General features: G+C 40.3%; 3 protein-coding genes across 14 annotated transcripts in view; 2 read left to right on the plus strand and 1 right to left on the minus strand.

The window, feature by feature from the left end:
* PTCD1 (pentatricopeptide repeat domain 1) overlaps positions 1 to 9,013 on the plus strand; it is a 35,070-nt gene extending 26,057 nt beyond the window's left edge. For 5 of the 8 annotated variants that reach the window (XM_007498448.3, XM_056806431.1, XM_056806428.1 and 2 more), the window contains one exon: positions 6,708 to 9,013. In XM_007498448.3, the coding sequence (XP_007498510.1) occupies positions 6,708 to 6,896 (189 nt within the window). In that variant the 3' untranslated portion in view covers positions 6,897 to 9,013. The remainder of the gene's footprint in view (positions 1 to 6,707) is intronic. The other 3 variants (XM_056806433.1, XM_056806432.1, XM_056806430.1) reach the window with 1 other exon arrangement.
* Positions 8,249 to 12,953, minus strand: BUD31 (BUD31 homolog). Of its 5 annotated transcripts, none has more exons than XM_056806434.1 (6): positions 12,813 to 12,937; positions 11,816 to 11,931; positions 11,444 to 11,540; positions 9,940 to 10,062; positions 9,495 to 9,661; positions 8,249 to 8,511 (listed from the first exon to the last, which is right to left on the minus strand). In XM_056806434.1, the coding sequence occupies exons 3-6, from the start codon at positions 11,535 to 11,537 to the stop codon at positions 8,461 to 8,463; spliced, it is 435 nt and encodes a 144-aa protein (XP_056662412.1). In that variant the 5' UTR covers positions 11,538 to 11,540; positions 11,816 to 11,931; positions 12,813 to 12,937; the 3' UTR covers positions 8,249 to 8,460. The 5 variants fall into 5 exon arrangements, with proteins under 5 accessions (XP_056662412.1, XP_056662413.1, XP_056662414.1 ...); XM_056806435.1 differs by having other exon boundaries at positions 12,248 to 12,822; XM_056806436.1 differs by having other exon boundaries at positions 11,816 to 11,859; positions 12,248 to 12,821.
* A 339-nt stretch (positions 12,954 to 13,292) lies between these two features.
* PDAP1 (PDGFA associated protein 1) lies at positions 13,293 to 23,890 on the plus strand. Its single transcript, XM_007498443.3, has 6 exons — positions 13,293 to 13,429; positions 17,884 to 17,975; positions 19,657 to 19,767; positions 20,841 to 20,962; positions 22,340 to 22,491; positions 23,109 to 23,890. The coding sequence occupies exons 1-6, from the start codon at positions 13,420 to 13,422 to the stop codon at positions 23,165 to 23,167; spliced, it is 546 nt and encodes a 181-aa protein (XP_007498505.1). The 5' UTR covers positions 13,293 to 13,419; the 3' UTR covers positions 23,168 to 23,890.
* The last annotated feature ends 1,075 nt before the right edge of the window (positions 23,891 to 24,965 follow it).

Here is a 24,965-nt window from a genome sequence, read left to right on the forward strand (position 1 = left end):
GAAATGGGAAATGGTTCAAAAATAATGAAGAAATCATAGCTGAATACCAAAAGATTAATGCAGAAAACCAAATGATTATAACAGAAAACAAGGACTTAAGGACCAGAATTGAGCAACTGGAAACCAAAGATCTTGCAATACAGCAAGAATTAATAAAGCAAAGTAAAAAGACTGACAAAATAGAAGAAAACATAAAATATCTCACTGACAAGGTGACAGATCAGGAAAACAGAGGAAGGAGAGACAATTTGAGAACTGAAAAGCCAGAAATAAACAGAAACCTTGACATCATACTACAAGAGATCATCCAAAAACTGCCCTGAAGTTCTTGAACAGGGGGGGGGGGGGGGGAATAAACATTGAAAGAGTTCAAAGAACACCCTCTACACTAAATCCCAAAAAAACAACTCCCAGAAATGTAATTGCCAAATTCCAGAGCTTTCAAGCTAAGGAAAAAATTCTAGCAGAAACCAAAAAGAGGCATTTCAGATACCAAGGGGCACCAATCAGGATCACACAAGACCTGACAGCTTCCACACTAAAGGACCGCAAGGCCTGGAACACGATATTCAGAAAGGCAAGAAAACTGGGTCTCCTACCAAGAATCACCTATCCGTCAAAACTGACTCTCTACTTCCAGGGGCATTCAACAAAATAGAACATTTCCAAGTATTTGTAAAGAAAAGGCCAGAACTATGTGGAAAGTTTGATATCCAAACACAAAGATTAAGAGAAACATGAAAAAAGGTAAATATGAAAGAAAGGGAAAAGGAGAAAAAAAAATTTTTTATTCAAACTCTCTTCTTTAAGGACTACAATTAGATCAAATTATATATATTAATATATGGGGAAAATGTTATTTGTAACTCAAAAAATGTTTTCATTATTATAGTAAATAGAAGAATCATTCATAGGAAAAGATTGGGGCATTAAAAAAAAGGAAATGGGTGGGGGGATCAATGATGGTACCAAGAGATACTTGAAAAAATAAAGTAAACAGAATAATCTTTGTCACACAAAGATACACATGGGAAGAGGAGGGGAAGAATACTCTTATAAGAGGGAGAGGAAGAGAGTGCTACTAGATAATACTTGAACATTACTCTCAGTGAAATCAATTCTGAGAAGGAAGAACATCCGGATCCATTGGGATCTTGAAGTCTATCTTATCCTACAGGGTAAGGAAGAAGGGAAAACTAAGAGGGGTAGGGGGGAGGGATTACAAAAAAGGAAAGGAAGGAGAGGGGGGAGGAAACTTAACAGATCCTAAAAAAGGGGGGGGGACAAAAAGGGAGGGGCCAGAAAGAGAAGCATATTAAGGGAGGGGAATAGGGGGATTGACTAAATGTAAACCACTGGGTTAAAAGGATATAGCAAAAGAAGAAAGGACAGAACTAGGAGAGGATATAAAAATGTTAGGGAATTTAAAAGTGACAATCATAACTTTGAACGTGAATGGGATGAACTCACCCATAAAATGTAGACAAATAGGAGAGTGGATTAGAATCCAGAATCCTATCATATGTTGTCTACAAGAAACACACCTGAGGAGGATAGATACAAGGTCAGAATTAAAGATTGAAGTAAAACCTATTGGGCCTCAACTGATAGAAAGAAAGCAGGAGTTGCAATCATGATATCTGACAAAGCCAAAGTAAAAATAGACCTGATTAAAAGGGATAGGGAAGGTAAATACATCCTGATAAAAGGGAGTATAGATAATGAGGAAATATCACTAATCAACATGTATGCACCAAATGGTATAGCATCCAAATTTCTAATGGAGACACTAGTAGAATTGGAGGAGGAAATAGATAGTAAAACTATAATAGTGGGAGACCTGAACCTACCACTATCAAATTTAGATAAATCAAATCAAAAAATAAACAATAAAGAGGTAAATGAAATCTTAGAAAAATTAAAGTTAATAGATATATGGAGAAAAAGAAATAGGGACAAAAAGGAATACACCTTCTTCTCAGCAACACAGGGCACATTCCCAAAGATTGACCATACACTAGGTCATAGAAACATGGCATACAAATGCAGAAAAGCAGAAATAATAAATGCAATTTTTTCAGATCATAAGGCAATAAAAATAACCAAATCAAAAATTAATTGGAAATTAAATGATTCTCTAGAATCAGCTAGTTAGAGAACAAATCATAGAAACAATAATTTCATTGAAGAAAATGACAATAATGTCATTTCATTTCTTCCTTTCAAACTCTATGGGATGCAGCCAAAGCAGTACTCAGGGGAAAATTTATATCCTTGAGTTCATATATTAACAAATTAGGGAGGGCAGAGGTCAGTGAATTGGACATGCAAATCAAAAAACTTGAAAGCGAACAAATTAAAAACCCCCAGAAGAAAGCCAAATTAGAGATCCTAAAAATTAAAGTAGAAATTAATAAAATCAAAAGTGATAGAACTATTAAACTAATAAGTAAGACTAGAAGCTAGTATTTTGAAAAAACAAAATAGACAAAGTATTGGGCAATCTAATAAAAAATAGGAAAGAAGAAAACCAAATTAACAGTATCATGGATAGAAAGGGAGAACTCACCTCCAATGAAGAAGAAATTAAGGCAATCATTAAAAACTATTTTGCCCAATTATATGGCAGTATGCCAATCTGGGTGATATGGATGAATATTTACAAAAATATAAATTGCCTAGATTAACAGAAGAAGAAATAGAATTCTTAATCCCATATCAGAAAAAGAAATCAAACAGGCCATCAATCAACTCCCTAAGAAAAAATCCCCAGGGCCAGATGGATTCACAATTCTATCAAACATTCAAAGAACAGCTAATCCCAATACTATACAAACTATTTGACATAATAAGCAAAAAGGGAGTTCTATCAAATTCCTTTTATGACACAAATATGATACTGATTCCAAAGCCAGGCAGGTCAAAAACAGAGAAAGAAAATTATAGCCCAATCTCCCTAATGAACATAGATGCAAAAATCTTAAATAGGATACTAGCAAAAAGACTCCAGCAAGTCATCACGAGGGTCATTCATTATGATCAGGTGGGATTTATACCAGGAATGCAAGGATGGTTCAATATTAGGAAAACCATCCACATAATTGACCATATCAACAAGCAAACCAACAAAAATCACATGATTATCTCAATAGATGCATAAAAAGCCTTTGACAAAATACAACACCCATTCCTATTGAAAACACTAGAAAGTATAGGAATAGAAGGGTCTTTCCTAAAAATAATAAACAGTTATCTATCTAAAACCATCAGCCAACATCATCTGCAATGGGGATAAACTAGATGCATTCCCAATAAGATCAGAAGTGAAACAAGGATGCCCATTATCACCTCTAGCATTTAACATTGTACTAGAAACACTAGCAGTAGTAATTAGAGAAGAAAACGAAATTGAAGGTATTAAAATTGGCAATGAAGAGACCGAGCTATCACTCTTTGTGGATGATATGATGGTCTACTTAAAGAAGCCTAGAGAATCAACTAAAAAGCTAGTCGAAATAATTAACAACTTTAGCAAAGTTGCAGGATACAAAATAAACCCACATAAGTCATCAGCATTTCTACATATCTCCAACACATCTCAGAAGCAAGAATTAGAAAGAGAAATTCCATTCAAAATCACTTTAGACAATAAAAAATACTTAGGAATCTATCTGCTGAGACAAACACAGGAACTATATGAACACAACTACAAAACACTTTCCACACAACTAAAACTACATCTGAACAATTGGAAAAACATTAACTGCTCATAGGTAGGACAAGCTAACATAATAAAAATGACCATCCTACCCAAATTAATTTACTTATTTAGTGCCATACCCATTGAACTTCCAAAAAACTTTTTTACTGAATTAGAAAAAAACATAACAAAGTTCATTTGGAAGAACAAAAGATCAAGGATATCCAGGGAAATCATGAAAAAGAAATACAAAGGAAGGTGGCCTTACAGTCCCAGATCTCAAACTATATTATAAAGCAGTGGTCATCAAAACAATTTGGTACTGGCTAAGATACAGAAAGGAGGATTAGTGAAATAGACTGGGGGTAAGTGACCTCAGCAAGACAGTCTATGACAAGCCCAAAGATCCCAAACTTTTGGGACAAAAATCCACTATTTGATAAAAACTGCAGGGAAAATTGGAAGACAGTGTGGAAGAGATTGGGTTTGGATCAACACCTCAGACCCTACACCAAGATAAACTCAGAATGGGTGAACAACTTGAACGTAAAGAAGGAAACAAGTAAATTATGTGAACACAGAATAGTATACATGTCAGACCTTTGGGAAGGGAAAGATTTTAAAACTAAGCAAGACTTAGAAAGAGTCACAAAATGTAAAATAATTTTGACTACATCAAATTAAAAAGGGTTTGTACAAACAAAACCAATATAACCAAAATCAGAAGGGAAATAACAAACTGGGAAAAAAATCTTCATAACAAAAACCTCTGACAAAGGTCTAATTACTAAAATTTACAAGAGCTAAGTCAATTGTACAAAAATATCAAGCTATTCTCCAATTGATAAATGGGCAAGGGACATGAATAGGCAGTTTTTCAGTTAAAGAAATCAAAACTATTAATAAGCACATGAAAAAGTGTTTGAAATCTCTTGTAATCAGAGAGATGCAAATCAAAACAACTCTGAGGTATCACCTCACACCTAGCAGATTGACTAACATGACAGCAAAGGAAAGTAATGAATGCTAGAGGGAATGTGGCAAAATAGGGACATTAATTCATTTGCTGGTAGAGTTTGTGAATTGATCCAACCATTCTGGAGGGCAATTTGGAAACTATGCCCAAAAGGCTGTCTGCCCTTTGATCCAGCCATAGCACTGCTGGGCTTGTACCCTGAAGAGATAATGAGGAAAAAGACTTGTACAAGAATATTCAAAGCTGTGCTCTTTGTGGTGGCCAAAAATTGGAAAATGAGGGATGCCCTTCCATTGGAAATGGCTGAACAAATTGTGGTATATGTTGGTGATGGAATACTATTGTGCTCAAAGGAATAATAAAGTGGAGGAATTCCATGGAGACTTGGAACAACCTCCAGGAAGTGATGCAGAGCGAAAGGAGCAGAACCAGGAAAACATTGTACACAGAGACTGATACACTGTGGTAAAAGAGAACGTAATGGACTTCTCCATTAGTGTCAATACAACAACCCTGAACATTCTGCAGGGATCTAGGAGAAAAAAAAACACGATCTACAACTCTTGACTACAGGGGTGGAAGGGGACATGACAGAGGAGAAACTCTAAATGAACACTAATGCAAATACTAACAACATGGAAATGGGTTCGGATTAAGGACACATGTGATACCCAGTTGAATCGTGAGTTGGCTGGGGGGGGGGGGAGAAAAGGATTTTTGTTTCCAAGGAATATTGTTTGAAAATGACCAAATAAAATAATGTATAAATTGGGGGGGAGGGGGGAAACAACTCTGAGGTATCACCTCACACCTAGCAGATTGGCTAACATGACAGCTATGGAAAGTAATGAATGCTGGAGGGGATGTGGCAAAGTAGGGACACTAATTCATTGCTGGTGGAGTTGTGAACTGATCCAACCATTCTGGAGGGCAATTTGGAACTATGCCCAAAAGGGCGCTAAAAGACTGTCTGCCTTTGATCCAGCCATAGCACTGCTGGGTCTGTACCCCAAAGAGATAATGAGGAAAAAGACTTGTACAAGAATATTCATAGCTGCGCTCTTTGTGGTGGCAATATGGAAAATGAGGGGATGCCCTTCAATTGGGGAATGGCTTGAACAAATTGTGGTATATGTTGGTGATGGAATACTATAGTGCTCAAAGGATTAATAAAGTGGAGGAATTCCATGGAGCCTGGAACAACCTCCAGGAAGTGATGCAGAGTGAAAGGAGCAGAACCAGGAAAAACATTGTACACAGAGACTGATTACACTGTGGTACAATCTAATGTAATGGCCTTCTCCATTAGTGGCAATGCAATGTCCCAGAACAACCTGGAGGGATCTATGAGAAAAAAACAATGTACACATTGTAGAGGAAAACCTGTGGGAGTAAAAACACCAAGGAAAAGCAATTGCTTGACTACATGGATCGAGGGGGATATTGATTGGTGATGTAGATTTTAAATGAACATCCTAGTACAAATTACCAACAAAATGGAAATGGGTTCAGATCAAGGACACATGCAATACCCAGTGGAATTGAGCATTGGCGGGGGGGGGGGGGGGGGGGGGAGGAAAAGAGAATGATTTGTGTTTCCAAGGAATAATGTTTGAGATTGACCAAATAAAATAATGTTTTAAAATCTTTAAAAAAAAAAAACTCTTCTGTGATATTCTTTAGGGAGGGGCAGCTTTCCCTCTCTGAACTGGTTTCTTCATCAGTGAAATGGAAATAATACTTGTCCAATCTACACTGTAGGACTGTGAGAACCAGTTGAGTTAATGTCAAGCAATTTGTAACCTCAAACCACTATAAAAACATATGCTCTCATTATTGTCTGAAGAATATATTTACATAGTATCAAGCCACTTCTCTAAGTAAAGCTTTGAGTCATGATCTACCTTTTTTCTATTAACTGAAACAATATATAACATTTCTCCACTAGCCTAAGAGTTTCTCTCATTATTTTAATCACAGAAGCTACTTTATCCCTAGTCTTAAATATGTAACTGGATTTTTCATTTACAGTACAAAGAGAAGAATGCCTATCTGGAAAAGATTGATGGTTTTCGAGCTTACTACAAGCAGTGGCTGAAAGTGATGCCAGCAGAAGAAACTCCCCATCCTTGGCAGAAATATAAGATAAAACCTAAGACTGACGAAGTTAGTGAAGAGGAGACTGAAGCAGCCAAAGGCCAGCAAGAACAGTCACTGTGATGATCTTCCATGGACTGACAATATAGGCCAACTTTGGTACATTTTGCAAAACCCCCAAAATCCCCAGTTGTTAATGATCAGTTGGCCACAGAGGAAACGTAGAGAAGTATTTTGTATCACAGGGTCAAGGAAATGATAGTCTTTACCCTTTGCCCCTATGTTCAGTATTCATTACTGGCCACAATATAGTTGGGGGTCTTATTGCATTAGCATACTACTGCATTTTAGAATGCTTTCAATAGACTTCATTACACAGCAGCTGATTGTACCAGCTTTTGTTTCCTGAATCATCCCGAGCTGAGAGTTGTTGGCTCTTGTAAAAACTGGGCTGTTTTTACAAGTCTGGAGAACCCTGTGCCAACAAAATAGTGTCCAGAGGGGCAGCTAGACTGGCCTCACGTTCAGAAAGAGAATATTTTGCCTAGAGAAGACCTGGGCATTGGAATCACATGATAGCAATCTCCATCCTAGTATTGGAAGGAATAGCACATGGGATTCGACTTGTCCTTAGCTCCAAGGAATAAAAACTAGGAAATGGGTAAAAGTTTAAAAAACAAATTTAAACTTAAGTAGAAACTTCAAACAATGAGTAGAATGGGGAGGTCTTAAGAAGTAGCAGGTTCTTTTATTGGAGGTTTTCATGCACAGGCTGCTATGTTAGAAGGAATGGCTGCTCTGAGGTCCCTTCCAACTCTGGGAAATACTAAAATGATAACTTTATTATCTTCAGACTTTAGAATCTCTCTATTCTGAGGTGGCCTATAATGATGTTAAGAACTCTTGTCTTAAGAGGCAAAAGACATGAGTTCAAGTGTTGCCTTTCAATTATCATTTCTATGGCAAGGCAATTTAGCCTTCTAAATTCTTTACCTTCTATCTTAGAATCAATGCTGTGTATTGGTTCTAAGGCAGAAGAGTGGTAAGGGGTTATGTGAACTATGGGGGTTAAGTGACTTGCCCAAGGTCACACAGCTAGCAATTTTCTGAGGCCAGATTTGCTGCCATGATTTCCCCTAAGCCTGGCTCTCAATCCGGAGCCACCTAACTGCCCCCTTTCTGAATTCTATTTATATTAGAGGTAATATAGTTGAAATCCCACCTCACAGGCTAACTGTGTAAATCAGGAACTGGGCTAGCCCCTCTCAACTCCTAATTCTATAAACCTATGATCTTGTTTCCACAACTATAAAATGGGGATAATATTTGTACTAGTTAACCTACAGGGTCATGAGAGAAAAATGAAGTCTCAAATAGCTCTTTTTATATATAAAGGATCAATCCATTTAAGTGGTAGCATGTTAAGAAAAATCTTATCTCCATCTTAATATCTTGTGTACACACTACAGCATGAGTTACCAATAGTTAAAGGCTTTATTTTAAAATCACAGGTAATTACAACTGATTAATACAGTCTTTTATTTGCCATCATGCTCCAATTGCAGGTTGTAGCTTTGGAGAGCAGGAGTTATCCAGGGGAAAGTGTTCACTTTAACAGCTACTCGTGGAGATGAACAATAATGATAAGCTAGAAGTGGAATCTGTGGGCCCATCACTCCGAGACCTGTCAACCAGAGCATCCTCGGCAGCCACAGTGGGTACATTCGATGATCCGTCCCTGTAAAACAAGGCAGACAGTGATATAGCCTGGTTAACAGTGAGGCAGGAAGTAACCCCTTTCTGATGGAAGCTATTCTGGGGTAGCTGGATTGCTCAGTGATAGAAAGCCAGACTTGGAGACTGGAAGTTCTGGGTTCAAATATGGCCTGAGATACTTTCTACCTATGTTACCCTAAGCAGGTCACTTAGAAGTTTATTCCATTGTATCTATGCTTCTCCTAGGTTGTCTAGCCCATGGCTAGAATCCTCCTCCCTAGCCCTCCAGATAATTCAATCCATTGTCCTTCCTTTCCTACATTCCCTAAAGAGTTCACAAGACCCCAAGTTCTTCAGTTCCATGGAAAATCCCATGATGGAAATTCCCATTCAGGGTGCATTTTCCTAGAGGTGTTGTTCCAGAGTCTCAGAACTTAGCTTGGTGTTGTATGTGTGCATGCCTCTTTATGGTGGTTATAAGAGCACTGACTCCTTTGACCTAATTAAAGATATTTTCTTGTTAACTGCTTTAGTGTTTTTTTTTCCATGTTAACCATGTCAAATGAATTACAAATGACACTGTAATTAGCATCTTTTAAGAAGTCAGACCATTCATCACTTTTCTGTTCTAAGTAAAAATCCTAAGCAAAGCTTAAGTTCAAATAATAGCTAAATCAGTTCTGCAGATCTCATTTGTGTAAGGCATTGAGCCATATGGCTTTAAAGCACTCGGGCATCTTTTCACCATTATCCCTAGGTTCATTTGTAGATTACACACCCCTCAAATCTTGCCCACATAAAAAGAGAAAAACAGGGCACACAAGGCAACCATAAGAAAATGGATTAAAAGGAGCCAGGACATATAAGTGAGAACGAAACTCATAATAAATACCATTACAATAAAAACTGATATAAAAAAGATAATTAGCCCCAAGTGATTCGGAATTGTCCTAGGAATTTAGCTCTCTAGTTAGCAGAAATAAGTACCAGTAAGAAAAAGCTTACCACTTCCAGCTTGCTTTTTGGAACCCTACATATACAGTTAGTTCCAAAATTGGTGTCCCGAGTCTGGATGCAACGGAGGCAGCACAAATTTTCATAGCCTTGTTTTTTCCACTTTGCAATTAAGTTTTTGTCTGCATAACCTTCTTTAATGCAGTACTCATATAATTCTGTCAGAAAGAGGAAGAAATATTAGGTAAATATCTGTTCAAAATAAATTCCCTTTCACCATCCCCAGGATAAGGAGAAAGGGAAGCAGTTCTGTTAAGTACATTTTACCAGTACTTTTTGGTTTCTTAGTGATCAGGAAAAAAACTAAAATTTGCTGGGGTTTCAGGAGTGGCATTAATTATTTAATTGCTCTCCATGCTTAAGTTTAAAGTTAGGATTTCCTCCACTAAAAAAAAAAAAGGTAAGACACCCCAAAGCCTACCAGCCAACTGATTACCTTTGCTTATAGCTTTCCTCTTGTAAAATAGGTCAAAAATATATCGTGTTTTTTGGTGATGAATCCGGAAGATTGGCCAGAGAGATTCCACTTTCCTCTTTCCTTCATGAGGTTCAGTTTCAGCTACAGGGAAAAAGGCACAGAAATTAGGTACAGAGGATTTGAAATAATTTTCTAAGAAAAAAAGTCTATAAAGTTACATTTCCATCAACAATGATCTCTGGAGAGAAGCAGTTTTTTAATGATTCACTAAATATTAATACCCTACTCTTTTTCCAAATGCCATTTTTTCTTCAATAATTTCTTGTAGTTTAAGAAAAACCAGGAATCAAGAATGGAAAGTTTGAACATTCTATATGCACAATGGGTACACAATATAGTAATAGCTTTTTTAATACTAAATCACAAAAATGAACATGAAAATGCCAGTCAGGCCAACAAATGGAGAAAAGAAATATAATAGGGAATTTAACAATAAAAAGCTAGGATTGTGGTGTTACATCAGATCAAGAAAGCTGACTATAGTGGAGATGCTTAAAAAATATTTTTTGGCTATTTCCAACAACTTTGACTTGAACCTCTACAATGGGCGAGTACCCTAAAACTCACACCAAGGTTACTTTCATGCCTCACAAAATAGCCTATATATAGTACATGCATTCAACAAACTGTTTATGGGACACCTATTCTGTGCAAGAACTTAATCTGCTCATCACTTTATACATACGAGTCCTATAACAAATATGTTCTACTAGTTCCATTTCAGGTAGGAATCACTATAATAAGAATATTTATAGGTTAACAAACAATATGGATGATTAACAAAGAAAAATGAAAACAGGCATTCCTTAATGGTGCATATACAAAAAGTTTCCACTTGAACAAAAATCTGAATAAGGAAGCAATTCTGATGCACCTGGTCAGTTTTCTCAAATAAGATTCTGTAAGTATAAGCATTATTAAGGAATTTTAATTTCCTAAATCAAGAGCTCTTGGTTCTACAATTTCCAGCTAGAAGAAACCCTCAGAGATCTAGAGAACCCCCTCCATAATTAGTCATGTCCCTACATAATACTACATAATAATAAAATACCAACCCATGGGTGTGAGGAGGAGAGAGGAGAAATCTGTTCTCTCTGGGTAAAGACTTGGAAGAGTCAGTAGATTTTTAAAATCAGAAGGGATTTTAGAAACTATCTAGTTTGTATCTAGTGCTTAGAACAGCACGTTAGGTGCATAATAAATGCTTGTTGACTTGTTACCACAAATATTAAGTAGTAGTTCTAGAATTCAAATCCTTAGGCTCCAAATTCCATGCTCCTTCCATATAATATGTGGTTGGTGTCCAAAAAAAAATTTTAGAAAAAGTGAGCATGGATTTGTGCCATCAATTTAATGAAGTGCTACAATTTAGAGGAGTGTTCAAGTGCTGTATCCAAAATAAGTGATTATTCAGTCAGATCATAGTCTAATATTGAAACTGAAAACTGACTCTCCTGCTCACCTTCTCTCATCTTCTGATCTAATTCATCCAATGTTGGTTCAATTAGCTCCCAGCCATCTGGAGGAGCTTTCCTGCTTCTTTTTACCTTCGGCATCTTCTACAATACAAAAGAATATAAAAACAAAGATAAATAAATTGAACCCAGATACTCGGATCCACAAAGAATAGGCCCAGCAAACAAAAACATCAGTCAAAGTGGACCTTATAAAGCAAGCCAAACACAAATTCTTACTAGCACTTAGAAAGTGATAATAAGCATTTCTGCACACAATGTGGGGGGGAGGAGGGAGGGAAGCATGGTTACTTGGAAAAGAATACAAGCGTTGGATTCAAAAGGTTTGGGTTCAAATACCTCCCTATTTTCTATATTACCTTAAGAAAGTTAACTAAACCTCTCTAAGCTTCAGCATCCTCATCTGTAAAATAAAGAGTTCAGACTTCATTATCTCTAAGGTCTCTTCCAGCACTTGAAGATTCCTTGAGGATGCCTATGAAGGGAAATGATAATAATGTGTGTGTGTGGAGAGGTGTATACACACATAACGTATATAGCATTCTGGCAGCCTCTAGTCCCCCCCAAATAAAGTGCCATCTACAGTAGCAAAATTCTGGTCTTGAACCAAGAACGGCTTTCCCCTTGGGTCCTCACAAAGCAGTATCTTTTACAGCTCCCTAAAGCATTCATTCACATAAAGCTATATAGTACACTCATTTCATGTTTGCATCTTATCCTCCATCTATACCGGGACAAGAACCACGTCTGTAGTGGAACCACCTCCCGCATCATATCCCAGAGCCTAGTACCGTGCTCTGCACAAGGGCTCTGAATAAATGTTAATGGAATTGAATCTGATCCTCGAAACAATCCGTTGAGTTTTAGCAAAGCATGTAATATTAGGGAGATGAAGCTCAGAAGAGCGACGGGTCACACGCTGAGGTATCACACGCAGAACAGTGACGGTCAAGAATCCAAGTCCCCTCGACTCAACGTCTGACACTTGTTTCCACCAGCGGTTGCCCCGCACAATTCCTCCTCCCTCCACCACTCAAAACAAAACTCCTGCCCCAGAGAGGCCGACGGCCCGTATCTTCGGGGCACTGGAAAGCAAAGGCCTCCGGGAAGACCGGGCGCTCTCTGCTTCCCTCCGGAACCAGTCCTTAGGGCGAGAGCGGGGAGAAGGGGAGAGGGGGAGCAATGGGTCTCTTCACTAGGCTCCAAAGGGAGGTATCACGGGCCCAGCCCAAGAGCAGCAGCCTCCACACTCTCTCAGTCTGACAGGGAAGGAGGTCACAAAATCCCTCTTCGACCCACAAAGGGGAAAGAGAAGGCAGCGGCCATTGCCAAGGAAACCACGGGGGCAAAACTTACCGACTACACGAACGACCACCAATCCCGCTTCCGTTTCCGTCCTACCGCTCCGCCTCTACTCTAGTCGCCTGATTTACACGTCACGGACAAGGGCTACCCGGCTCCTGTAATATGACGTCACCGTCCCGCCACAGGCGGAGGCCTTGCAAAGGTATTGCGTCAGTTTGGTCGCCCACAGTATTGCCTGCGGAGAATTCTAATTCCCTGGTCCCGAGAGGCGGGTGGAATTCCTTAATGGGGGAGTCCGACCTTCTTTGGGGTGTGAAACCAGTAGCCTGCCCGGGCCCCGGTGTTGGGGAGTACCCGTAAGAGGGGCGCTGGCGGCGCCGGGCCTCCGGCGGGCGCCCGGACAGCCGCCCCTCGAGCTCTCACGCCTGGGAGAAGGGTTCCGGGTCCTCGTGGCTGTGGTGGCGGCGGCGGCAGCGGCGCGCGAGGACGGGTTGAGCCCGCGGAGGGTTCTTTCCCTCGACTCCGGGGTGGGCTAAAGACAGAGAGAGAGCAGAGGGGAAAGGGAGGGAGGGAGGGGGGAGGGGGGAGGAAGGAAAGATAGAGACAAGTTCCGGTTCCGGCGTCAGTTCGAGTTCCTGCAGCAGCTGCCGGAGCCGCGATGCCCAAAGGTGAGAGGCGCGCGCGGGGCCTGGGAGGGAGGCAGGGAGGGAGCGACGGCCCTGGAGCCCGGCCCCCAACTTGGTTCCGACCCCCGACCGCAGTCCTTTCTGCCGGGTGGTGCCCGGAGCGAGGAGCCACGGCCTCGAAGGAACTGCTCCGGCGCCTGTGGTGAGGCTCGGGGGACCCAGCCCAGGCCCTGCTGCCCCATCAGAGCGAGCGGGTCTTCCTGGCTGGGCTGGGGACCCGAGGGCCCGAACTGGGAGACCCCCTCCCCCAAACCTGGACCCCTGGGGCTGCGGGGAGGCGTGGTGGCGTGGTCCCACCATCTCTGTGGGAAGGTGTGAAGTGAGGGCGAATGGATGATGGGGAGAGTGGACGCGTGAGTTTGGGGCCCTGGCTTGGATGTTTTGCCCCTTAATTCCTGTTTATTACCTTACTCCCACGCGGGGGAGTTCTCTAGGCCGTCCGGAGACAGACACGCGTGAGCCGCCACACACACACACACACACACACACACTTCTCCGGCGCCCCCCTACACACACACACGTTTGTTTAGAGTTCAGACTTTCTTCTCTACTCTAAAGACTTCCCAGCATTCAGACCCCAGGACATAGCCGGAGATCTTCTGAGTATGATAAAGTGTAGGGAAACTGGTTTCCTAGTGTCTGAGCCTAGAAGGAATCAGGAGATCTTTTGAGACTGATAAAAGGGAAGGAATAAGCTGGTTTCTTAGCTTCTGATCTTCGAAAGAACCAGGAGAAGAATTTCTGAAAAACACTCTTCCCAACCTTTTCTAGTAAATGACTTGAAACGCCCTATGACCCTTTAGGAACTAACATGAGTCATAAGCATCCTTTGAGCTGTGATTGGAACTCACTTCGTAGTGCTGTGAAGCCATAATTAGCCCCTTCTTTTACACTCTAGCCATGCCAGGGTGTTTTTAGGCCTGGGAAAATAACTTCTTCATGAGTTGTAGAAACTTCCTTCAAGATCATCTCATTATCTTCATTTTATAGATTATGAAACTGAGACCCTGGGAAGTTTTAAGTGATTTGCCCAAGGACACATGGTTAGTAGCAGAACTAACTCCAGCCCAAGTTTCCTGATCTTTCAATACTTCTATGAAACATTTAAATGCTTGTTTGATTCTGCCTAGTTTTCTCTAAGCCATTTGGTTCATGATCACCAACCACCTCCAGGGTCCCTACTTCAAGATGTGCAAAATCTAGTGTGGTTGTGTTGTTTTTTGTTTTTGTTTTTTAATCATTCAGTCAACTGCTTTGTGGCAACTTTTGGTTGAGGTTGGAAGTTAAAATTAGGAAAGCTTAAAACCGAACTATCAGATAACTGAAACTTTCTCCATGAAGAGCTTTAAGATCAAAAGCATACTGGTAAGCTCCTGCTTTGTTTCCATATGTTGATTTGAGGAGTAAGGACTGGCCAATTAAGCATCAGAATAAAGTGGCCTGATTATACAAAATGTTATGTAGATTTTTAACGAAATTACAAGGAAAGTAGAGATTATCATGTATCAAATTCTGTAAGATTAGACTACAGAAATCAGTTTTGTGAATTGTTCGTATTGCTTGAAAAATTAAGAGGGTAAGACAAGATGCTTCATTTAAAGAAAGAATTAGAATCCTTGCCATACTGCACTTGAAATTCAAGTAGTCATTAAAAATGGGTGGTGGTTCCAGAGTGACACAATTATAGCACAGCACCTGCTGTCTAGGAAATCTAGGGAAAAGGAAGCAGCTTTGGGACTTTCTCTTAAGTCCCCACCTGGCTCAGTAAGTGACTCATGGAAACAATATTGTGTTTAATTAAAGAGGCTGTTTTGTAGCAAAATACTAGATGAAAATTAGGTGAGCCCCAGGCTTACTAGGTGAGAACTCATCTGAGGATCAAAGCAAACACTTTCATCTTAGGAATAGTAAAATATGATGAATATCACCTGTTTTCCTTTTATAGAAATGACAAGCCAGTATGTTAGCTTAAACAATATTAGACAATAGAACTAATTATATTTAGGTATGCTTGAATCATCAGCCAATTTTTTTTAGCCATTACCTTCTGTCTTAGAATTGATACTAAGTGTCTGTTCCAGGATAGAAAATTAGTAAGGGCTAGGCAACTTGGAGTTGGAAGTGACTTGCCCAGGGTCATACAAATAGGAAATGTCTGAGTCCAAATTTGAACCCAGGACATCCCATCTCCAGACCTGGCTCTATCCACTGAACCACCTAGCTGCCCCTGTCAATTAATTTTTAACTCTTAGACTTTTATCTAGTTTATTTTAAATTTAAACCTCTTGTTTGCCAAAAGGCATCTCATTTTTTAGGAATTTGTGAGATTTTTTTTCATGGATTTCCCTCTTTATGCTTTTTCCCCTTCAACTTGACAGTATTCTTTTTTGGTTGTTAGTATTTAGCAAGATTTTTCTTTTTCAAGGAATCAGAGTTTCTCTATCCTTTCAGAAAGAAATTTCATCCCAACTAATGAACATATCAATTTGTTTGCCAATAGATATAATATTCCAGTTTCCATGCATTGTTTGATTCTGTTTGTTTTGGTTATACTTTCCATTCACAACATTAGAGTTATTGCATGTTGTTTTCTTGATTCTGCTTATTTCACTTTGCATCATTTCACACAGCCTGGTATCCGTGGGTTGAGAGATGGCATCAAAATGAGAAGCCCTGGTTTTATGCCATCTGTCATATGCAGACTTTGTGACTCTGGGCACACTTCTTCACCTCTGTGTATCTCAGGCACCTCTGTAAGACTTGAAGTTTCTGAGAAGGAACTGGCAGTCATCACAGGAAGCTCTATACTCATGAAATCACAAATGTGATTTCCCATTTTTCATATTCATATGAGAATTGTGTTGTTTTCACATACCGAATTAATATGCATCTACTTTAGTTTCCATTCTTTGCTGCTATAAAAATTTTGCTGCCTTGAATATTTTGATGTGTGTGAAATCTTTCTAATTTTAGCCTCTTTGGGCTATGTGTCTAGTAGAGAGATTACTAGGTAAAGGGTATGGACTTTTGGTCACTTTCTTAGCATAATTTCAAAGTGCTTCACAATAGCATAAATGCCTTTCCATAACTCCTCCAGAATAGACTATTTGTTTTTGTCAATTTGCTAGATATAATCCCATGAGTTGTTTTGATTCACATTTTTCTTAATGATTCAAAATAATTGCTCATATGATAGTTAGTAGTTTGCATTAGATGCTTTTCCCCAATAACTATACTGAACAAATATTATTGAATAAGCCCATATATAAAAACAGCCTTTTTTCTATTTTGACTTTGTAAATTGTCACAATGGTTTGCATTAGAGATCTGTTTATTTTCTTATCCATTGGGGAATGGCTCTTGGTCTTGTATATTGCATTAATTACCTATACTGTACATCTAATGCAAAGATTTTTTTCTCCCATCAAAGTTTATTTATCCTGGTTACATCCATTTTGTTCATTCAGAAACTTTGAATTTCACGTATTTTATGTTCTATCATCACCCCTCTCTCTTATTTGGTTCTTCTTTCCCTGCTTACACATAGCTGTGGAAAATGCCTAATATGATGCTCTGCTTAATTCTTGTGGTATGACTTTTAATCCTTAGATCACATATCCATTTCCTAAGTATGTTTAGAAAAGAATCAATAGAAATTCCAGTGGTTATACACAGATGAATGTACCTGAATAACTGAAAGGGTGTGTGGTACAGAGGATAGAGCACTGGACTTAGAATGAGGATGACCTTTGACCAAATCCCACCTCAGAACCTTAATAACTGAAACCCTACACAAGTCACTCAACTTCCCAAAGAGTTTTGACTCTGCCTCTTCTCTAAGATGAATATTAATCTGCCTCATTCATATGGATGCTAATCATATCAGAGAGATCAATGGTCATTTCAAGAGTCTTACTCCACTGTTACCTCCTTTTGAATAAACAGCTTGAGTTTGTTTCTCAAGTATTTGGAAGTAATTAACTTAAGATTTTCTTTGATAATCAACTAAGTTTCCTAGAACTTTAGCTTCTGAACTTTTAAGAAAAATGTAGTGACTCCCTGCTTTACCCCTACTTTTGCAGAAATGAGGAACACTGAGTAGAAATATTACTTATATCAAGACTTTTTTGATATATTATTTTTGCTGAAATTTTTTCTCTTTATTCTTTACTGTAATAGTACTTCTTTGAGGGGAGGAGGAGACAGAACACAGTAAGAAATATAGGTGATACAAAAAACAATATGATATTGGAATCAATAAGACAAATATCAGTGTGTGTGTGTGTGTGTGTGTGTGTGTGTGTTTGTGTGTGTGTGTGTGTGTGTTTTTAAGCAAATTTAAGATCTGTGTTAATACAAGCTTAAAAACAATGGTGCTGATGTTCTAAGCAATTAAGAAGTATCTTTCTTCCTAAAATGCAAATTCTCTTGTGCAGGAAGAAAAGGAGGCCACAAAGGCCGAGCGAGGCAGTACACAAGCCCTGAAGAGATTGATGCCCAGCTTCAAGCTGAAAAGCAGAAGGCAAGGGTAAGTGTTTCCATTTCTAAAATGTTTCCTATCATTAAGTAGTTTTAAAAACAGACACCCCTTTATATAGCATCTTAGGATGGCATTCTGTACTCTGTTCTATTTATGGACTACCTTGTTCATAGATTTGTTGAAAAGCCACCCCTTTTCTTTTAGAAGGTGGTCAGCTATCAAATACCACATAAAATCCATGAGTGCCACCAGTCTTGTAGAGATGACCCCTTACTCTAAAACTGCCTTCCAAAAGATTGGACTGATTGAGGGGGAATGAAATCATGCACATTACATGCAAATGCTAGAAATTTGGCGGAAAGATTGAATTCCAGCGATAGATAGGACATACCCTTCAGGAGATTATCGTCTAGTTAGAAAGATTTAAAAGCACTGTGAGCTGGGCCTTGAAAAATGGATACTGTTTCACTCAACAGAGAGGGTAGGACATTTTAAGTAGAGGCATTGTCATAATCAAAGACTTGAAGGCAGAACAATAGAAGTCATGTTTGAGGGGGGGTGAGTAGTGGTTTGTTTGCATAAAATAATTCACTTGAAGGGAGTTGTAGGTAAAGCTGGACTGGTAGTTGAGAACCAAATTATAAGGCTAAAGAATTTGGGCTTGATTCTATAAGCAGTGGAGAGACATAGGAGGTTTTTGACTAGTAGAATTAGAAGATCCAAGCAGTGGCATGGAAAAATTAGTCTGATCATGCACAAGAGAGATTGGAATGGACAGCTAGGTAGCTCAGTGGATAGAGAGCCAAGCCTAGAGAGAGGAGATTCTGAGTTCAAATTTGTACCTGGGCAAGTCACTTAACCCCCATTACCTATCGCTTGTTGCTCTTTTGCCTTGGAACCAATACTTAGTATCCATGCTAAAACAGAAGATAAGGATTTAAAAGAGATTAGAAGAAAAAATTTCCATCTAGCTGGTGCAAGGTAACAAAAGCCTAAAGTAGAATGGTGAGAATTGAAAGGAGAAGGATAGATACAGGAAACATTGTGAAGGAAAACAGAATTTGGCAACTTATTAAATAGGGGGACATAAAGGAGTCTGGGTGGCATTTTAGTATTGGAGTTTATGATGATTTGAGTTTTTAAATATGTGTTATAATTACTCACGTGGGATGGTATCAGGGCTGTTCAGTGCCAGCTGCACGGGACCCCACGCAGGTAGATGGAGCAAAGGAGGGAGAATTGCTTACCATGCTGATGAATATCCCTTATTCATGAAGCAACTTTTTAGGCTTTTTGTATCTTTACTTCAGTCAAGAGGTCAGTCTTATCATGTAATACTTAGAGAGCCTAAGCAGTAATGATAATACCTTATGGGTTATAGCATATCATATTTAGCAAAGGCCCTTCACAGTCAGTATCTCATTCGATCGTCTCAACAATCCTGTGAGCTTGATGAGATAACTGAAGCTAAGGGAGCCCAAGGTCACACTGGTAAGTGGCAGAGGCAGTGGTAAGAGGCCCAAACAGGCCTCTGACTCAGGACCCCATCCTTTCCATGGCACCATGCAGGTCCCTATCTCCACCCAGGCTTCCATGGAAAACACAAAACCATATGAAAGACCCTTAAATAGCTTGTAATCTCACCCAGAAGCAACTAAAGTGGGTGTGGGTTTTATTTGGGGTGCTGCTTTCAAACCCTTTCATTTGTCATTTGTAACTTCCTAAAAAGGAAGAAGAAGAACAAAATGAAGAAGTTGGCGATGGGGCAGCTGGTGACCCCAAAAAGGAAAAGAAATCCTTAGATTCCGATGAAAGTGATGAAGATGATGATGATTACCAGGTAGTGTATCTTATTACAGCATTCATCCCAGAGCAGGATTTGAATGTTCTTCTGATCACTGGCATACAAAGGGAAGGCTGACTGACAAAAACTGAGTTCCCAGTATTAGAGCTAGAGATCAGTTAGCCTTCCCCCCTTCGTTTTACTGTTGAGTAGACTGAGGCACAAAAGTAAAGTGAGTTCCACATTTACACGGGATATTCACATTAGAACTGGACCTGCAAACTCAGGTCTTTGGGTTCCTAGGCTGGAGTTATTTTCTATACCTTATGAGGGGACTGCTGAATAGTGTTAAATCCCCTACTTGGAGGGGGAAGACCTGGTTCAAATCCAGCTTTGCTATTGCTCATATGACTGAGTATTTTAAGTTCTTTTTCAAGCCTTGTTTTTCTCCCCTATAAAATGGAGGTGATGACATTTGTATCACCTAGGGGAAACAGTAAATTATAAACCTTGGAGTGTTTTGTAAATGTGTGAGTTATTTTTATAAAAGCCTTTTCCCAGTGGATATAGGATTTAGCACATCCACCACATGACATATATTCCTCGCTTGCATCCATAAAAGAAAGTTCTAGTTTTAGAACCCATCTACCTTCTTGGGCAAGCTCAGAAAGCTAATCTTCAAAGCTAATCCTGTGTTGTAAAAAGCATAAAGCTTCATTTTTCTCTGTCAGCCAAGAACAGTATGGATTCTCTGTCAGCCAAGAACAGCAGGACATGTGCCCATTGGCCCTGTGGGGGAACCTGTATGTGATTGACACAAAAAAAGATCCCTGCACCTTTCAAGAGATGCTTTTTCAGAGGCTAAACTTACCATCAGCTTTACCTTTTAGGAAGTTAGTGTTCTGCTTAGAACACATTTTACAAATTATTTCACCGCCTTCTGCATTTAGCTTTCCCTGTTAGTTGCAGGTGGGAGTTGTGAGTAGCTGCTCTGTCTTATAGAAATCATTTGTCCCCTTTCAAATGAACCAGCAGAGCTGCTGGGGTAGTGCATCTGGGCAGGTTTAATTTTGTCTCTCCAGGATGACAAAGATTCACTAACCTGCAACTACCTTTCTTCTGAATCCTAGCAAAAACGCAAAGGAGTGGAAGGGTTAATAGACATAGAGAATCCCAACCGAATAGGCCAGACAACCAAAAAAGTCACTCAGCTGGATCTGGATGGGCCAAAGGAGCTGTCCAGGAGAGAACGGTAACTCTTCTGTTCTGAAGACCTTCTGTCCATCTCTGTGCATGTTTGAATGGCAACCGTGGAGGTAGCAGTAGGGGGTGTAATGAGGCTTCCCCTTTGCTGTCCATCCCCCTCTCACAGAGGAGGAACCCATGCAAAAACCCTCCCAGTACATGGAGAAAAAAATATATATATATGAACTTTTCTATGCAAAGTAGTACTACTGTTAACTACTTATCACAGAACAGTCAAAGGCAGACCTGGCTCTGCTGTTGACTGGAAACAGAATAAATAGCCCAAAGGGGTATTTTTCCACGTATGATAGATAGGTTTCACCAAGCCAGCCACATACTGACAACCATCCGACAGCCTGGAAAGGGGTGCCTGGGGTTAGTGGCAAACTCACCCTAGAACAGAGAGGTTTTCCTCTCTATCTGGGAGAGTAATTAGGCTGTGCAGAGATTGAGTCTGTGATCTAGATTTTATCGGGTTTGTGTTCTGTCTTTTGTAATCTACATGCTAAAGACCAAGCCATACAGAACAAAACGACTGTTTTTATATAAATACCAAGGCAAATGGGAGCATATTTTCTTCTTACTCTATACTGGCTCCTTTCCCATTTCCCACTCTTCCCCTTTAAAAATTGAGCGCCCTCCCCTATTTCTCCCCAGTTGTATGGCATAGGTTTTGATCAAGATCTTATAGGCTAGAAGTAGCAAGTTTTTAGAGACTTTTTGTTAACATCTCATCCTTTTGATTGCCATTCCACAGTTTAAAATGGATTCCCTCTGCGTATATAGGGTTTTGTTAGCCTCAGGATTCAGCTCAAAAAGAATGAACTCTAGCAAGTTTATTAATATTGTGTGCAATAGAACTAGTATTGCCTTACCCAGATAGCATCTGGTCCTGTTTCCAATCTTTACTCCTACTTATTTCTTTTATTAGGGTTCTCCCCAAATCAGTTTCTTTCATTAGCTGCCTTCCCCTTCCTTCCCAACTTTTCCATTATTCCCCAACACTGTACTGCGCTGACTTATTCACAGTTTTGTTCTGCACCATTTTCTAGTGCTGGGGATCTTCCTCCCCCGCCATTTCTCTGCCACATTCAGAATACTCCTAGAGAGAGCCTTGTTCTCTGCTAAGTCTTTAAAGCACATCTCATATTTTTGCATCACTTTGTGTAGTGTTAATTCTACATTTGTTATCAATTGGTTGGGTTTTTTTCCCCAATATCTTTCCACCCTAGCACACATCTACATGCCACAGGTGCCCCAAAACAGACTGACAAGGGACACCTCTCTTTTTGCTTTTTGTCTTAAGGCCTTATTCCTTCAAATTTAACTTTGTAGTTCTCATGTTCACATTGAGGTTTTAAATTTTTATTTTTCACTCCAATAGAGAAGAAATAGAAAAACAGAAAGCAAAAGAACGATACATGAAAATGCATTTAGCTGGTAAAACAGAACAAGCCAAAGCAGATCTGGCCCGGCTAGCCATCATCCGGAAACAGAGGGAAGAAGCAGCCAGAAAGAAGGAAGAAGAAAGGAAAGGTAGGAGGCTGCTCGGTGAGCTCTGGAATCAGGGCTCTGGGAGTGCTTTTTGTAGGAAATGACTAGGAGAAAATCATTGCCTGCCTGACGTCTATTCCTAGAATAGTGCATACTTCACCAGTGAATGAGACTCCTAGGCTTGCTGCTGCTTTGGTTTTGGATGTCTTATATATCTGTCCCATCCAAACAAGGAGAGCCTGTTAAAACATCCAGCTGTTTGAAATCGGTGAACGACTGTGGAATCACGCTTATCCACCGAGGAACTATACAGATCCCGATCAAAGGGCCTAAGGAGTGTGCTATGGGCGGGTCCCAAGTGACTTTGGAGCTTCCTTAACCTGGACTTGCTCTCTTGTGGCTTGGCTGGAGCCAGATTAGGGGTTGGTTCCCTCAACTCAAGTAGATTTCTATAAAAGCTACAAGGTGGGCAGCCCTGACTCAGCCACTCCTGTTCCAGAAAATGCTGGTCTCTCTCAGCTACAAATAAGAAAGTGTGAGCGGAACCTTTAAAGGCTTTTCACCGCCTCACGTGATTGGCAGGGAGCCCTCTGTCCATGGCCAGAATCTCCCCCTTGCGTCTTTTCTGACATTTACATATTCTGTTTTGTTTCTTTCAGCAAAAGATGATGCAACTGTGTCAGGAAAACGAATGCAGTCGCTCTCCCTTAATAAATAAACACAGTGCATGTGGGAGGAGGAAATGCCAGGGAACTGTGCCCAGGGCCTGCCAGGACCTCTGCCGTATTGCATCCCACACTGGTGCCACCTGGAGTGTACTGTGGCATCCCCCTCCACCTCACGGAGCCACAGACGGCGTGAATCCTCCTCATCTCGGCACAGAATTCCATTTTGGGGCAGGGGGGAAGGGCAGGGGAGGGGGGCAGCTGCTATCTTTGGGGCAGAAATAATGCAGAAAAGCATTTCTGTGTGTAACAGTTTGAAAAGTCTGGATGTTTTCACTGTTCTTAGGATTCAGAACACATAGCAGGGGGGGTCAGTGGGCTGGGGGAGGGTAGGAAAAACTTCGACTTGTAGATTACATGGGGTATGTTGGTTGGGGTGGGGTGGGGTGACCCATAGAAAGATCTGAATGAAAATCCTGGGTCTGTATTGACAGGACGCTCATCTGCACATTTTCCCATGAAATCTCTGCAGTCTGAGTGTAAATAAACGTCCGGGAGCCCATTCTCATGTGTGTTCTTGGAGGGGTGGCCCTTGTTCATTCCATCCCTCTCTTCTGCTCTCTTTCCATTTCTTTCCTCCCCTTTGACTAGGTCTAGTGCCCATTTTTAACCATATCTTCTGTTTAACGAAAAACATTTATTGGTAAAGGCCCAGGCAAAACATGCTCAAGAAATTAAACTTGTATATTTGGCTGATTAAAATATAAATTATCATATATTTTGTCTATCCTTGATTATTTCTCCTTTTTTCTATGTCCAAACCAGGAAGTGACATGACATCTCCAAAACTGATGCCCAATAGATTCTTTTCCTGCCTTAACATCCAGATTAAGATTAACCAAGTTATCAGCCACTTCCCATTTCAAAAGGGTCCAAGATGTGGGCATCAAGTCACTACCAAACTAATTTCATGTCTTTCCTGCCTTTGGGGAGTAGGATGGGTTTCTGGCCCCGTGATCCCTCATTTTCATTGCTTTCAGAAGCAGCTTTGACTTGAAGCGGTTGTAGAACTACTGTCCTATGAACTTGATTTGAATCCCTGATCCTGGGTTTCCTACATGACAAATTGGTCGTCCAAAAATAAGGGGACTTCCTCTGGACTCTACCCCAATTAGGCCACATTTGCATTACAGTGATCCCTCACCTATCAGCCAATAGTGTGCCATGTACAATCTCACATTGGCCAACCTGCACAAGCGGTATTGGCATTCTACATTTCCCTTCTGTACAGTACAATATTCAGCCACAAAAACCCACCATACAGTGAAGCTGTGATAATGAACCATGCTATAGCAAGGGATGACTGCATTGGGTTCAGTAGGGAAGACAAGGATAAGCAAACGAGCCATCCATCAATGAGCCACCAGCAGGGCTGGGCTTCCGAGTCATGCCGCATGAAGACTTTGAAGGAAACAGGAAAGATGTATGGACAAGACCAGGATGATCATAACTTCAAGTACTCTTAAAGCTTGCTAGCCCATGAGGGTGCCGAGGCTGCTTCGCCTTGGCCCCAGAGGGCAGCAGCAGCATATTTAAGTTTGACATCAGAGAAAGCAATGAGAGCTCATCAAAAGTGGACCGAGCCTCAGAGTTCTGGAGGTAACGGGTTCCGGGTCCATGGTGTTGGTCCACTTTGAATCCGATGTCTAATCCCCAAGATCACTTCCAGTTTAACAAGTAGGTCATCTCTCAGATCCTTTCCAGCTCTAAGTCTTCAAATCACTTTACAAACCTGGGACTGAGGACCCATAGCAAAGGGGAGGGAGGCAGGAAAAGCCTCACACAGTGCCT

This window comes from Monodelphis domestica, chromosome 7 (genome assembly GCF_027887165.1).
Source record: "Monodelphis domestica isolate mMonDom1 chromosome 7, mMonDom1.pri, whole genome shotgun sequence".
In the NCBI taxonomy this organism is placed as follows: Eukaryota; Metazoa; Chordata; class Mammalia; order Didelphimorphia; family Didelphidae; genus Monodelphis; species Monodelphis domestica.